The sequence below is a fragment of the Phycodurus eques genome, chromosome 15, assembly GCF_024500275.1.
Source record: "Phycodurus eques isolate BA_2022a chromosome 15, UOR_Pequ_1.1, whole genome shotgun sequence".
Taxonomy (NCBI): domain Eukaryota; kingdom Metazoa; phylum Chordata; class Actinopteri; order Syngnathiformes; family Syngnathidae; genus Phycodurus; species Phycodurus eques.
In genome coordinates, this window is record NC_084539.1 from 22,742,370 (window position 1) to 22,757,029 (window position 14,660).

Sequence of the window (14,660 nt, forward strand, 5' to 3'; positions counted from 1 at the left end):
CAATAAAAGGAAAACAAGGAAAGCGTCTTTAATGATCCGCCCCGCCGGTGATCTCGCGCTCGAAGTCCTCCTCGCAGATTTGCCCCTTCTTCAGTTTCTTGAGCAGACGAGTGTCCTTCAGGAGCTCCTCCGTGTTTTCGTCTTCGTCATCGGAGGACTGAGGACACAAAACGCAAACGAGTCACTCTGCACGACGCTGACACGCCGTATTGTTGCCGGGGGGGGGGGGGGGGACCTATGGTCTCCTCCGTATTTTTTCACAAATTGATACGATTGGTCAGTCCCCATTGTGCGTGTTATTTCTGCAAATTAGGAACCAATCTTAAGTGTTGAAAATAGCTTGAAGAATATGAAATAACAAAAATATCCTGAATAATAGTTTTGGAGATGCTGCAGTCGATCACGGCGGGACAATCTTTGGTGCTCATGGCTCACATTAGATTTTTTTGAAAACAGACAGACGGGTCAGCTCATTTAGAAATGAGGTTTAAAAAAAAAAAAAAAAAAGTTCCAAAAGTTAATTGTTCTTTTGAATTCTATTAAAATGATGTCAGAGTTTTTGTTTGAGCTGGGGAAGGGTTTGTGGTTTACGTGCAACTGCGTAAATGTTATTGTGCAACAAAAAACAAATGTTTGAAAAATTGGTTACTGTAATTCATTCATTGTCCGTACCGCTTTATCCTCACATGGGTCGCGGGCGTGCTGCAGCTTATCCCAGCTATCTTTGGGCGAGAGGCGGCACATTGGCACCTACGGGCAATTTAGAGTGCTCAATCCACCTACTGTACATGTTTTCGGGATGCGGGAGAAAAGCCACGCAGGCACGGGGAGAACATGCAAACTCCACACAGGCGGGGCCGGGGATTGAACCCCGGTCCTACGAACTGTGAGGCAGACGCTTTAACCAGTCGCCCACAATTCATGATACAAATATTAATTTTAATATATAAAAATACAATTTATACCTTAAAATAAATTTTTATAAAATCAATTCATTGTCATTTAACTGTTATTGTTCATGGTTCATGTTTTATTCAAACTAACCACTTATTTCATAAAATGAATCGAAATGTAAAGTTTTTTTTACTTTATTTGACCATTTACAATCAATCAATCATCGATGAATTGATTTTCATAATAGGTGTCGATTGATTTGAGAATCGGTTAGTTGTCCCACGTGTAAAATGTTGTGCTACCTGTGCGTGTTTCCTCTTGGTGGCGTTCTTCTTGCGTCTGTCCTTCTTGGCCTTCTGTTTGGACCAGGCTTGGTTCCGGACGGGTTTCTTGGCCGCGCGGTCGTCGACGCCCTCCCGCCGCCGCAGTTTGAGCTCGGCCAGCGTTTTCTGCCGCAGCTTCTCGCGCTGTTTGTCCTTGTAGCGAATGTTCTCCGTGTCCAGCGGCGCCGGCTGGAAGTCGGGGAAACTTTTCCCGCGCAGTTCTGGCATTTTGGGCAGGCGAAGGAGCGCGAAGCCGCGGGCCACTGACGCAAAATCCAAATCTACGGGGAGAGGGAAAAAACGTATGTGAATTTATTTATTTTTAAATGTTTGTACACACTGTTGAACATTTCACCTTTGACCCTGAAGATGAGGCTGCACTCGTGCTTGGCGTAGGCCTGCACGTATGACACGAAAGCCTTCATGCCCTTATCAAACATGGCGCGGTCCGCCTGCGCCAGCGCCTTCACTTTGGGCAACACGTCCACCACGTCGCTCACGGCGGGCATTTTCTCCAAAGGACACTGCAGTAGGGAAAGAAAAAAAAATTACTACTGGAGAACACTTCAGTTGTATTTAACTTTTTAGGACATCATTTTTTTTATTTATTTATTTTTTTTTTTAAATATAGTTGACTAAAAAGTCCACTCAAAATCCCATAAAGGGTTTGGGAGTATAGAATGAATAATTAATTCCAACTGCAGTGACCCATGCATTCAAATAATTGAAAAATTGTTAACAAATAACGGAAAAAAAAGAGGAATAATAATGACAGAATTAAGAAAAAAAAAAAACCCTGGAAAATAATTTGTGGGGGGGGGAAAAAAAGACAAAAACCCAGAAAAAAAAGATTATTATAAAGAAAACAGAAAAGACAACACAAAAAGGTAACAATTGTGGCAAAAAAAAAAAGAAAAACAACAAAATAAGCACAAAAAAATATATTTTTTAAATGCAACAAAGCTTGTTGTAATAATTCTTCCGCAAGTCCGTTCATCATCCTTCCACTAAAGGGGATTGCGTAACGAACACAGCAGGTGCATGTGAAGGAGCGAAGGCAACATTTCTTTTTGACTCACTAATCATACGCAGGGATTTTTATACAGTTGACTCCTCACGCTGTCGAATAAAAAATAGTTGGGGAGCAATACTTGAAGTTGCTGTCGCATAATTATATCGTACCAGGTCAACGTCATCTGGTGGACCTTCCGTAATAAACATTGAACAAACAGATCAATTATGGAAACATTACAGCGGTAACTTCACTTACGAGAGAGCCGACTATCGAGATTTTCGTCGCTCGGACTAAAACTTTGGTTTCAAGCACAAATTACGGTGGAAGCCAACTTCACAAGAAGGAGTTTGGCAGATGGTGAGCCATTGAAAAACAAAAACATCGAATTTCACTTTAAAACTAAACATAAAACAAGGAGAATTACACGTTGGGTCTTTAACCAAACCACAATAACTTTGTTACGAAAGTATGCTAGCTTAAGCACAAAATACAAAACTACAATTCTTTAAATCGCATCAACGCTGAGGTGCAGTCGTTCGTGTAGAGAGAGAAGAGCAGCGGAGAGAGGACACAACCTTGGGGCGCCCCTATTTAGTTATTGCTGTTTGTTTGTATAGAGTACAGCACTGTAGAGTGCTATTTTCCTCATTAAAAAACATCTTACAAATGTTTTTGTTGTCATTTTGCATCATTTGAACGGGGAAAGATAAATTGCGATCCGAGTGTTTTGAATCGCTCCCTCACCTTCTGGTTGATGGACAGGAAGTTGACGTAGGACTCCTCCATGGGCAGCAGAAAGACCAAAGCGTTGCCGCGGTTACCGATGCGCGCCGTGCGACCGCAGCGGTGCACAAAGGCGCTGGAAAGGAGACGCGGGCGTTACGCTAGCATGCTACGCTACTAACCGTTCGCTAGCGCCACCCACCTGGCGCTGCTGGGGGGGTCGTACTGCAGCACCCAGTTGACGTCCGGGATGTCGACGCCGCGGGCCATGACGTCCGTGCACACCAGGATGCCGCTGCAACGGCCGCACGGCCAGCGTGAGGCGGGAGGCGGACGGGCGGAAGGAAGGACGCAAGCTCACCTTTTGACGGCTCGGAAGTCGGCGAAGATTTTGTTGCGTTTGTGTTTCATCTTGCCGTGGATGCAGTGGACGGGGACCCTCTTCACCAGCGTCTCCAGAGCGCGGCCGAAGTACTCCACGCAGGCGCACGTGCTGAGGAGGAGCAAAACGAAGAGGAGGATGAGCAGGAGGGGAAGAAAAAGAAGATGAATAAGCGGAGGATGAAGACAGAGAGGGTAAAGGACAAAAAGGAGGAGAAAGAGGAGGAGGAAGAAGAGACAGAGGAAGAGGAGGAGGACGTGAAGGCACCACCTGAAGAAGACGAGCTGCTTCTGATGTTTGTGTTGCCGTAGAAACGCCACCAGCGCGTTGAACTTGCGTTCAGCGCGGCAGACCTGTAGAAGACGACGGAACACCGCGTGAGCGTCCCCGCGCGGCCCGCCGCCGCCAGCGCCACTCACCGTGTAGTAGTTGCTTAGCGCGGACGGCGTCCTCCGGGCGGCGCCGTCCGCGACGCCCTTCTCCTTAACGGCGACGCGGACCGGGTTCCGCAGTCCGGCTCGGACCAGCTTGTCCAGTTCCTGCGTCTGCGTGGCCGAGAACAAGCCGGTGCGCCGCTGCTTGGGCAGGAAGCTCAGGATGGCGTTCAGGCTGCCGGGGTTAGCGTTAGCGCAGAGAAACTCAGCTAAAGCGTTCGTCGTATTTACGGACACGCCGTTCCCCCGCTACGCGGTGCGATCGTTTTGATCGAACAGTGTACAGATCGAGCCTTGCCGTGGAGAGCAAATCTCCGCGAGGCATTGACGGCCACTCAAAAAAAAGGGTTGTAATTGCCTATATACGCCTCAAGATGGCGGCAAAGTACTTCTTGCTATTTGACAAAATGAAGCTCCTCAACTCACTTCAACATAGTTCCTTGGCCCCAAGGAGGCGTCAAATCGCGACTTTTATCTAAGGAAAGCTCCTCAACTCACTTCAACATCGTTCCTTGGCCCCAAGACGCCAGCAAATCACAACTTTTGTCGAAATAAAGCTCCTCAACTAATTTCAACACTTTCTTCGTTCCAAAATGCCACAAGATTGTGTCACATTACTGCTTTTCTCCAATTGAAGAAACTCACTTCAACATAGTTCCTTGGTACCGAGATGCCACAAGATGGATCCAAAGCAATTTTGTTTATTTTAGAGTGTGGCCTGAGTACAAAAACAGCAAAGAAATGTTTCCACTTTTGAGCAAAGAGCAGAGGACAGCTTCCCCAAAAAATGCACAAATCGGCGAATGTGCAAATGGAAAAACTACAAATATGCTGACAAAACCCGATTTACTTCTGTCTCAAACCAGTATTCCCACTAAAATGAATTGAAATGACTTTCATCTGTTCCAGCCCCCCAAAAATAACGATGTTTTTAGTCCGGAAAAATATTACTGCATTGCATAAAAATATCCTAAAAATAAATAAAAGAAAATGCAAAGAAATCTAGTGGTTTTAGAAAATGCAATGACTGTACATTGGGACAAACTAAATCACAACAACAACTGGAATACTGGACGTGTGCCTATAAGGGGCGCGGCCCAATGAGTGACATCAGTAAATCAAGTTACGAGCTTGGTCACAAAATGAATTCATCTCATAAGTCAACGGTGTACGTGTTACTCGTTGATAAATCCAGTGGCGAATCGTCGCCCGCCCACCTGTTCTCGAAGCCCATGTCCAGAAGTCTGTCGGCCTCGTCCAGAACCAGCACGTCCAGACTCTTGACCGAGCCGGCCAGGTCCACGCCGTCGCCCTTCCGGCGGAACATGTCCTCCAGGCGGCCGGGCGTGGCTACCACGATGTTCGCCCTGCAACGCGACACGCAGAAAATTACAAAATGGAGGGTGGGGTGGGTGGGTTTTATTCTGCCAAATATCAGAATGTGCCTCCCAAAATCCATATCAGTTGGGCCTTAACGACAAGTACAATGATTGATGGGATGGATGAAGTATAAAATGTTTTTCGACTATCCCCTTTCACACAGCCACAGTCCCGCCTCTGTTACACGACGTCCACCTTTACCCGTTTTCCTTGAACTTCTCCACGTCCTCCATCGGGTTGTTGCCGCCGATCATCAACATCTGCCTGGAAACAACGAAGACAGGAAGTGACAACACAAACTCACGCGAGACGACACGTTGTGCTGTGATTGGTCCATTTCATCCGGGTACCGTTTGCGCATAACGGTGACATGGGTCAACTTACGTGAACTGCGGAAACTTCTGGAGGAAGTGTCCGATCACTTCGCTGATCTGCATGGCCAGCTCGCGCGTGGGCGTGACCACCAGCGCGCCCACCTGCACGTTCAAGAACATCATTCTCGTTAATTCCCATGGAAAGTTTGAAAACTTCGAAAATGACTGGAATTTAGCGACCTGAAGCGCACACACCTGCATCTTCTTGAGCTTCTCTTCTCTCCTGAGCAGAACTTCCAGAACGGGAATGACAAACGCTAATGTCTTTCCACTCCCAGTCACCTACACACAACAATCGGAGTAACATAATGATCGATGGACGATAGATCATGGACAATCGACAGCATCCATTGCACAGCACAATCTCCATGCAAAATACAAACACACAGTAACACAGCTCTATAATAGTAATAGTACAACGATGACTAGTAGAACAATCTGGTGTCCCACATAAGTGGAATGATCAAGCAAAGACGCTCATTTATGTCTTTTATTCCTCAATTGGCCCCATATTGAACAGCTAAGTAGTGGCTACCTTTTCGAATTCATGCTGTTTTTTTTGTTGTTGTTTTTAAGGAATATTTGTCACTCACCGCCTCAGCAGCGACATCCTTGTTGCTCATAAAAAGTGGGATACAGGCAGCCTGGAAGAAAAACACAAAACACTACTACTACTACTGTACATACAGTTGTACATGTGGCTTAGAGCCCATTGCACATACTTGCACGGGCGTCATGTGCGTAAATTTGAGTTCCCGGAGCGTCTCTAAGATCTTGTCGTTTAGTTTTCCAGCTAAACTATCCCACGTCCCGTCGGTCGTGTTCTCCATGCTGCAAAAGTGGCACGTACGAAGATGGTTAGCTGATGCTAAAGCTAAGTCAGCTACGAGAAGTTGTCGCTTCCGGGTTGCGTCGATGTTTACACGCCGGTGGAAACTTGAGCTCGAGGGAAATTTGTTTCCACAAATCATACAATGTTACGAAATAAAGATCTAAATTTTCTAAATTAATTCACGCAAATAAATGTGGTTAGTCCGTGCTACAGCTAATAATCCAAAAAACGAGTTCCTAGCGCAAAAATGTCGCTGGTTCGCCCGTGCTAAAACGAACTCTCGGCGCTAACACTTTCGTGTTGCGCCGAGATTTACACTCCGGGTGGAAACTTTTTACGTTTTAGCAAAAAACACGGAAATTAAGAACACTTATTTAAGAATACGTCCTTATTAAATTCTATCATACATATCATTGATGTATGTATAAATATTCAACAACTGAAATTGAATTGTTTATCATCCGTCACACGAACACTGTATATCGTTTTAGTTAACAGTACTTCCTTTCGCAAACAATTGCTGGTTAAATATTATGCACGAGGGTATTTACTTGAATAGGAAATTCACTGTTTTCTAGATTTTGTGTATTTATTGCAACACCACTTACTAGTCAAGAACGACATGGATGAATTGTTTTTCCAATATTAATCATTTGCAGCCAGTCATTGTATAGAATTTCTTTATTATGAAACCTGGGGCTTGTTTTCAACAACCGTTCTACATTTGTACAGATGGATGCATCAGTGTGTCAGAGTCTGAAAACGAGAGACTGAGTGCAGAGGACTTTTCCTGCCTGAGCCAACACCAAAGTAGATTTTTTGGGGGAATACAAAAACCTTGGAGCACTTCAGTTGAGACTCGACGCACGGGGCACAGCCGCCAAAGTGAAGACACCGACGGCGGCTTTGGACGTTTAGCAAAAGAGCGGAAAGAAGAAGAGAAAAAAAAAAAAAAAGGATGTTGAATCGCGCGCAACAACAAAAGGTGAAATCCGAATGTTGCGTCCCAGTGAAAGTGTTCCAAAACAAGTCCAAACTGTTGTACAATCAGATAATTTAAAATCCCACCAACAAAATAAGCAGCCACAAAAAGCACACAGCAGTCGGTAGATCAGCCCCCCCCACACACATTCCACCCCCCCCCCCATTCAACTATTTGCTAGAAAATTTACCAATTTAAACGGAATCGTTTGCCCTTTTTTAACCCCCTTAAAGCGGCCGCTGTTTGAGATCAAACCACCATACACCAACCCCGAAAGTGACAAAACTTTAAATTCCAGAACCTCGCATCGGATTTAAAATGCTCAGTTGGTCCGAAAAGCAGTATGAGCAAATGAATGAAACCACATAGGGGGGAGAAAAACAAAAACATCCACTTTACATAATCTTGCGGCCGTTTTGAAGAACGTAAAGAAATCAAAAGTGGTGAAAACCGCCAGTCCGCTTCGCAGAGTGGAAAGAATTGTCTCGAGGAGGACGAGGGTTCGCGTCGCCGCTGCCGTTCCGCTACACCACCCGCCGCACTTCGAAAAACCTCTTCAGGTAGTAAATCTGTCCGAGCGTCATGGCCACCAGGACCAGGGCCTCGAAGAAGGACCACAGCACCACTCGGCTGTTCGTGTTGTCGTTGACTGCACGGGGAGCACAAAAGCACACCTGAGTGAGTCAGATTCTTTTTGCAAGGAGAAAGAATGCATTTTTGTCACAATTTAAAAACCTCTTGGCACATAGTGAACAAATACTTAAAAAAAAAAAAGAAATTACCACTTTAAGTTGACTTTAAAACGAGGGCTGTCAAAGTTAAAGCGTTAGCTCATGAATACTCACTGAAAAATGACTATTAACTTCGATGAATCACACACGCCGTTTCACCTTAACCGTGGATGGATATCTGAAATGCGGCGCAGGTTGCCGTGAGGTCAGCGATCAGGTCAACGATAAGTCAGGCGATTCCAACTGGAGTGCTCGGCGGCACATGTTGCTTCAAAAGTCACCCCGAAGGGACTTTCGAAAAGGTCATTTGCATATAGTGCACCGCTTCAGCTCTTTTCATCCAAGCACAACAAGATCAAAATAGCATCCCAAAGCAAAACACGGTACTAGGTATGGTATATTTGGCACCTGTGATTAATCGCATTTAATCACAATACAAGTGTGTGATTGATCGGATTTTTATAAAGTCATCGACTGCCAGCCCTATTTAAAACTAAAAATAAAACAAAAAGAATGTTCTGTTCTTGTATTTAACCAAAGCACCAGCAACCACTTCTGCCTTTTGCAAGACAGTTAGCTTTGTGCTAACACACAATGCAAAACTCCATTGACTGGCTAATTGAACTAGCATTAATTTTGCTTGCATTCGCCCCCACAGTTGTGATGAGCTACTGACACATTATCTGTTTTGGCGCTCAGGCCAAAGCCTTGTGCAATATATAGATACGGTGGAACCTTGATTTAATGGAGTTATTTGGGGGGGGGGGGGGGGCAAAACAATACAGTACAAAATGATTGTAAATAAATATTAAAAAGTTCTAAAGTTTATCCAAACTGGGAATGGGAACACATGGCTAATTTGCATGTGTAGCTCAGCCAGATGAATTCTGGTCCAAACCAAAGCGAAGTTCCATTTTGACAGTCCGTTATTGTGCTCAGCGAGCGGATTTTATCGCTCCGGTGAATTTTTAGACCACTTTCCTGCACAATGACAAAAAGGGACGTAGCCCACCCTAGTTCTCATTGGTATCAATGCAAAAACAAAAAAAAAAGTCACTTTTGCATCAAATGCTGTTGCGTGCACTCACTGGCTCTGTGTATCCTCTCGCGGACTTCCATGTACTCCTGCTCGTGCTTGACGGCCGTCATGGCCACGGCCAGCTCGTTGATCATCTCCTCCAGCTTGTTTTGGTGCGCTGCCGCACACAAAATAAAACAACACACCAGTCACAACCGCACACAACGCCGTGCGCTACACGCACAACACTCGTCTTGCGCCGCCACGAGTGCGCAGAAACGAGACGAGCGACAACCTCTGGAATCCTAATTGGCAATTCAAGTTTCCCGACACGGGGGTGTTGACGGAATTGCATTTTTTCACAGCCAAACAAGTCAAACCACTCCAATTGCTCACACACAGCAAGGCGCACTCTTCGTGGCGCTCAACAACTCTGGTTAGACGAGTGATTCCCAACCGTCACTGAGCCAAAGCGCGTCATCGACGTGAAAAACTTCGCCATAACGCCAAATAAAAAGAAGGAATACTCAATGTTGGCCACTTTCTTCCGGTCAAGATTTTGTTCACCTAAAATGAGTATTTTTATACGAATAAAACAACTGATTTTAGAATAATACAACTTCTTATCTGGTAATATTCATAATTACATCTGCATACAATTTTGTTTTTCCTATTATGTTTATAGATTTATTTCTTGCCATATACAAACTTTATTCACATATGATTTTATTCTTCTATAATGACACAAATTGTAAAATAATTCTCTCTCGTAAAATAAAAAAAAAACTATCCTACTTAATATTATACCCATATATATCTTGGCATATGGTTCACATTTTATTCTCCTAAAATAAAAAATACTGTAAAAATCTGACTTTAATCTCATAATATTTCAACATTTTTTTCTCCTCCTACTACTGCAGCTTTATTCTCATAAAATTACCTTTTTAGAATCATATTGCCGATTTAATCTAGTAATACAATAGTTTTCTTTTCCTAATATACAAAACAAGAACCTCATGAAATGATTACTTTTAAAAATACAAACCAATTAAATTTTTTTGCAATATTGCACCTTTATTCTTGGTAACGTTAGCATTATATGCGCATAAAATATTTGTTCCCCCTATTAAGTTGGTGCCTTTTTTTTTTAAATCTTTACATACTACAATTTCAGTCACATTATTTTTTTGTCTCCTACGCTAACAGGAAAAAAATTATTGTAAAGTTCTGATTTTATTCTCATAATTTTACAACTACACTATTGTACAGTTATTAATTTTATTCTCCTAACATAGCCACTTTATTCTAATTACAACATTTTAGGATAATATTACAACTTTATTCTGATGATGTTATGGATTTATTTATCATCATCATTTTAAAACTCTCCATAAATGATTACTTTTTTGTAATCACACTTTTTCCTCATATGATTTTATTCCTGGTAATATTATTATATATCGGCATAAAAGTATTGTTCTCCCCCCCCCCCCCCCCATTAAGATTGTGCCTCTCACAACTTTAGCTACATCATTTTATTCACCTAAAATAAGATTGTTTTAAATTTTTTGTTCTCATAAAATTAAACATACTCTTTTACAATTATGTATTTTTATCCCAATATTGCAACTTTATTTCCATAAAATTATAAATTCTTAGGATAATATTCCCCTTTATTCTCGTAATATTGTTTTTTTTCCCCCCTCTAAAATAGGGTTAGGGCATTTATTTATTTATTTCTCCTAATACTACAACTTTATTCTCATAATGACATAATACGACCTTAGTCTCATAATATGGTTTTATTTTCCTAAAATACCGCTGAAATCTCATGAAATGATGACATAATTTTACTCTCAATGCGCCAATTTTCTTTTCATAAAATGAAGTTGACCGACTATCCGTCGCTGACTTGGATGAACACAAATTACTTATAGTAACGACATCGTAACTACTGAAGCAATTCAATTTCAACACGACGCTAACGGGGTTGGGAATCATCGGGTTAGCGAGTGCACGAAAAGTCCGCATTCTCGCCGCCTACCATCCCAAGTGCCGCCGCCTGGAGGGACGAAGAGAGCGTCCAGAAGACGGTCAAAAACAAAAACAAACAAAAAACTCAATGAGGGGGAGGGAAGAGAAAACAGCAGCGCGAGGGGGCAGCGTTAAAGAAAAGTCCGGCTAAGTCACCTTCCGTCTCCATGTCCTGGCCTTTGGGCGCCTCGCCGATGTCGATGGTGAACATGACGATCTTGGGCGTCATGGTGGACATCTTGTTGCTGAAGCAGAACTTGTAGGTGCCGTCCATGTGCGCCGCCACAGAGTACTTGCCGCTCGACTCCCGGTCGCCCTTGTAGATCTGCTTGCCGTCGGGGCCGGTTATCTGGAAGGAGCGACGGACAAAGCATTCATAATAATAATAATAATAATAATAGGGATGGGCTCGTACCGATACCGACGATAAGATATCGGCGGCTCGTGAAAAACCCTCAAGACAACGCAGATAAAAAAAAAAAGGTCTGCATAGCTTTTGGCAGTGGTGAAAGTTAACAGCTCCTTAGCGGAAGGTACAGGAAGTAGCCGACTCCAGCTGAAGAGTCATTTACCATTTATGTATGTCAACAATGAGAGTCGCTATGAGTCACTGAGCCCAACGACGTCATCGAACGGCAAATAGGAATGTGCTAATTGCAGGCTGACAAACGTATCGGCGCCCTTGCGCTTACGGTGCCGATACTGTACGTCTGTACTCTTACTCGAAAAAAACCAAAAATGCTCTTTTTACTCACTTGAATTTGTAGTATACACACAAAGGTAACATGGCATCCTATTTGCACCTCCCTCAGACTTGACATTCGTCGCCTCCTTAGAACTGTATGTGCTCCTTTTGTATAGTGCCCCCTAGAGTTGAGCCTGCCACACCAAATAACTGAAGTGCTTTGGGTTACAAGCAAGCACAATGAAATCACAATTGCAAGATGTGATGACGTTAGCTGTATCGCTACTCGGTATTGGTGCATACTTAAATGTAAGCGCTTGTACTCTTACTACGTCTGGAAAAAAAAAAACATCAAATAATCTGTAAATCATTTATTTTTTTTAAGGCTGATGCGTTTGAAACGATTTTGAAATGTTTTTGGATTACAGTTACTGGTACATTTAGTGTCGAAACTTTGAATATAGGTATTTATAAACATTTTAAGCCCTGTGAATGGCGACTGTTGCCTCTACTCTGACATATGGAAACATCCGGGTATTTCTGCAGCAACAAGCATGGTCTAATACAATTTAAAAATGATTTAAGTTAATCAAACACATGGGAATTTCATTATTCAACTGCATAGTCGCTGCTCAGAAACATATGGAAGCGTCCGGGTTTTTCATCAACAAGAATGTAATCTCAATTCTTGTAAGAAACATATGGAAACAAATACCCACGCGTACACCTTTAAAAGGAGAAAAATACACAATGTAAAAAAATAATAATAATAAATAGCGCAATTATTTACACAGCGAAGCTATAACGTGGCTAAATGCTCGCCGGCACGTCAGCACCGAACTAACATTCAGTCTCTTAAATGTCTGTCTGTCTGTCTCTCTCTCTCTCTCTCTCTGCCAACAATAAACAAGTTTGAAATGATTGACGGCAAAAATGAAACGTAAAAGACAAGTTTGCCGTTAGCGCCGCAAAATTGGCGCCGCTAATGCTAACAGATGGCGGCTGACAGCCGCGCCGGGCCTTCGCCTCCTTTGCCGCAGATTAGCGTCGGTGAGCCGAAAACCTTCAGGCCGGCGTCTCACCTCCACGTCGATATCCAAGAAGCCCCCCTCGGCAACCTCGAACATGAGGCCCATCTTGGTGCCGGAGTTGACCTTCTCGTAGAAGCACTCGTCGGCTTGGGCGTCGATGCTAACGAAGTAGCCGGACGCCGTGGCGGACAGGACGGCCAGCAGGACAACCAGCTCCGACGTCGTAAACATGCTTCGTTTGCTTTACAAAAAAAAAAAAAACGTTTTCAAAACGAATAATGATTTTGAGGCAACTCTGAGCCTGTAAAGTGTCGCCGGTGCGCTGGAGCCCCTGCTGGGGTGCAGTTTGCTGCGGCTGGATGAGCGCCGGAAAGAGCAGAAGAAGAAGCCCAAAGTGGCAAAACTGCGGCGGCCGTGTGATTGCCACGTAAGGCGTCAACGGCGAGCGGCGAGGCTCAAACGTGACAAAACGCGATACAGGACCACAGCCATCTATCTTATCTATAGAAAACATAGATATAGTCAATTGCCTCCGTTTCAAGATGCGACTTCATCTCAATTTGGAAATACAATTTCTAAACAAAACGACATGCAATCATTCGACTTACACATTCGGGTTCATCTTAACCAGTCTTGTGTTTCGTGGACTCGGAGAAGACGCTGCTGCCCCCCGCGACCCGACCTCGGATAAGCGCGAGGAAATGGATGGATGGAATGTATGAGTACTGAAATAATTGGATTTTTCGACCATATTCTACTTTATTGGGATGTAACTGTACATTACCATGATATACCTATTGAATCAATATTCTCCAGATAATGACAATAAATAATACGTTTCTGTTTTGAAAGTGTGCTTGCTCACATTTTGAGGAACAGCTGCCAACTCATATGCGATATATTAAAAGATCGTGGATATACAAAAAGAACTCGAAACAATAATTTTGGCCCAAATTTAAAAATTTGATGACTGAAACCTATAATGTGTTCTACTAGATCATTCGCTGTGTTGTACAAAACCGGTCCACTGAACACCAACAGTGAAGTTTTTTGTTTTACACATCAAATTGTATCGGCTCATTGATGGCGTGTCTTCAATATTGAACATTTGACGGTGGAACTTTAACCCAACCTCGCATTCTGACAAACCATCTTTCACGCGATGCATATTTTGGTGCACGTGGTGGATTCTCAAAACAAAATATTGCTACTTTTGATGATTCAGATCATTTTGAGGTCATCATTAACAGGAAAGGAAGTCAACTCTTCCGGTCTTGAAAGTGCTCTTGCAGTTGGCAGCGTTGAGCATCCTTGCCGTTCAGACAAAACAAGATGACGTTTCGAGTTGCGAGCGTGGACACGGCACGAATTAAACTCGTGTCCTAAGGCCCCACTGTATACAACACAAAGTAAATCGGCGGTATTTAACATCGCTAGCGTTTCGCTTGGAAAACATTCGCTACTTTTTTTCATCAAAAAGTAGTCTTTCATTTTCACTTTTCGTTCCCGCGAAGGGGCGGCGCGACACCGACAAAGCGGCCGCAGCGGCCGTGAAAATACAACGCACCCTCAATATGTCACATTTTCACTGCATTTCGTTTTTTTTTTTGTTAGTCATTGACATGTAACCATAGCTTACATTCTGTCCACATTCGAGGGATGAATAAGGATCTAAACGTCATTTTTTGTTCACGGAACATGACGTTTCAAAAGCGTACCTTCGTTCACATAACGCACATTTCGGTCCGCTCGGAAAACAGGGAATAACTTTTTATGCGCACGCGCACAGAAGAAACTCGGGAGCAGTTGCAATTAGTTG

The 14,660-nt window shown here is 43.4% G+C and overlaps 2 protein-coding genes across 4 annotated transcripts; both read right to left on the reverse strand.

The window, feature by feature from the left end:
* Positions 1–12: 12 nt before the first annotated feature.
* On the reverse strand, positions 13–6,629 carry ddx55 (DEAD (Asp-Glu-Ala-Asp) box polypeptide 55). Of its 2 annotated transcripts, XM_061697818.1 has the most exons (14): positions 6,248–6,629; positions 6,119–6,169; positions 5,721–5,807; positions 5,536–5,627; positions 5,353–5,415; positions 4,989–5,138; positions 3,757–3,946; positions 3,608–3,690; positions 3,317–3,448; positions 3,158–3,250; positions 2,977–3,091; positions 1,573–1,741; positions 1,197–1,498; positions 13–157 (listed from the first exon to the last, which is right to left on the reverse strand). In XM_061697818.1, the coding sequence occupies exons 1-14, from the start codon at positions 6,494–6,496 to the stop codon at positions 29–31; spliced, it is 1,905 nt and encodes a 634-aa protein (XP_061553802.1). In that variant the 5' UTR covers positions 6,497–6,629; the 3' UTR covers positions 13–28. The 2 variants fall into 2 exon arrangements, with proteins under 2 accessions (XP_061553802.1, XP_061553801.1); XM_061697817.1 differs by having other exon boundaries at positions 3,608–3,946.
* A 391-nt stretch (positions 6,630–7,020) lies between these two features.
* On the reverse strand, positions 7,021–14,637 carry tmed2 (transmembrane p24 trafficking protein 2). Of its 2 annotated transcripts, XM_061697960.1 has the most exons (6): positions 14,560–14,637; positions 12,893–13,082; positions 11,282–11,474; positions 11,136–11,153; positions 9,159–9,266; positions 7,021–7,988 (listed from the first exon to the last, which is right to left on the reverse strand). In XM_061697960.1, exons 2-6 carry the CDS (start codon positions 13,070–13,072, stop codon positions 7,864–7,866), a joined length of 624 nt encoding a protein of 207 aa, XP_061553944.1. In that variant the 5' UTR covers positions 13,073–13,082; positions 14,560–14,637; the 3' UTR covers positions 7,021–7,863. The 2 variants fall into 2 exon arrangements, with proteins under 2 accessions (XP_061553944.1, XP_061553943.1); XM_061697959.1 differs by lacking the exons at positions 11,136–11,153; positions 14,560–14,637.
* Between the last annotated feature and the right edge of the window lie 23 nt (positions 14,638–14,660).

What these genes read in the sequence shown, in the direction of transcription:
- ddx55 (XM_061697817.1), bottom strand. Translation starts at nt 6,496, where the DNA reads ATGATTTGTGGAAACAAATTTCCCTCGAGCTCAAGTTTCCACCGGCGT. An exon ending in CGCACATGACGCCCGTGCAA is followed by an intron (nt 6,170 to 6,247) that starts GTATGTGCAATG and finishes TTTTTCTTCCAG; the next exon opens with GCTGCCTGTATCCCACTTTT. An exon ending in GAGAAGTTCAAGGAAAACGG is followed by an intron (nt 5,139 to 5,352) that starts GTAAAGGTGGAC and finishes GTCGCGTTGCAG; the next exon opens with GGCGAACATCGTGGTAGCCA.
- tmed2 (XM_061697960.1), bottom strand. Translation starts at nt 13,072, where the DNA reads ATGTTTACGACGTCGGAGCTGGTTGTCCTGCTGGCCGTCCTGTCCGCC. An exon ending in TCTTGGATATCGACGTGGAG is followed by an intron (nt 11,475 to 12,892) that starts GTGAGACGCCGG and finishes CGCTCCTTCCAG; the next exon opens with ATAACCGGCCCCGACGGCAA. An exon ending in CGAGAGGATACACAGAGCCA is followed by an intron (nt 7,989 to 9,158) that starts GTGAGTGCACGC and finishes CTCCCCGTGCAG; the next exon opens with TCAACGACAACACGAACAGC.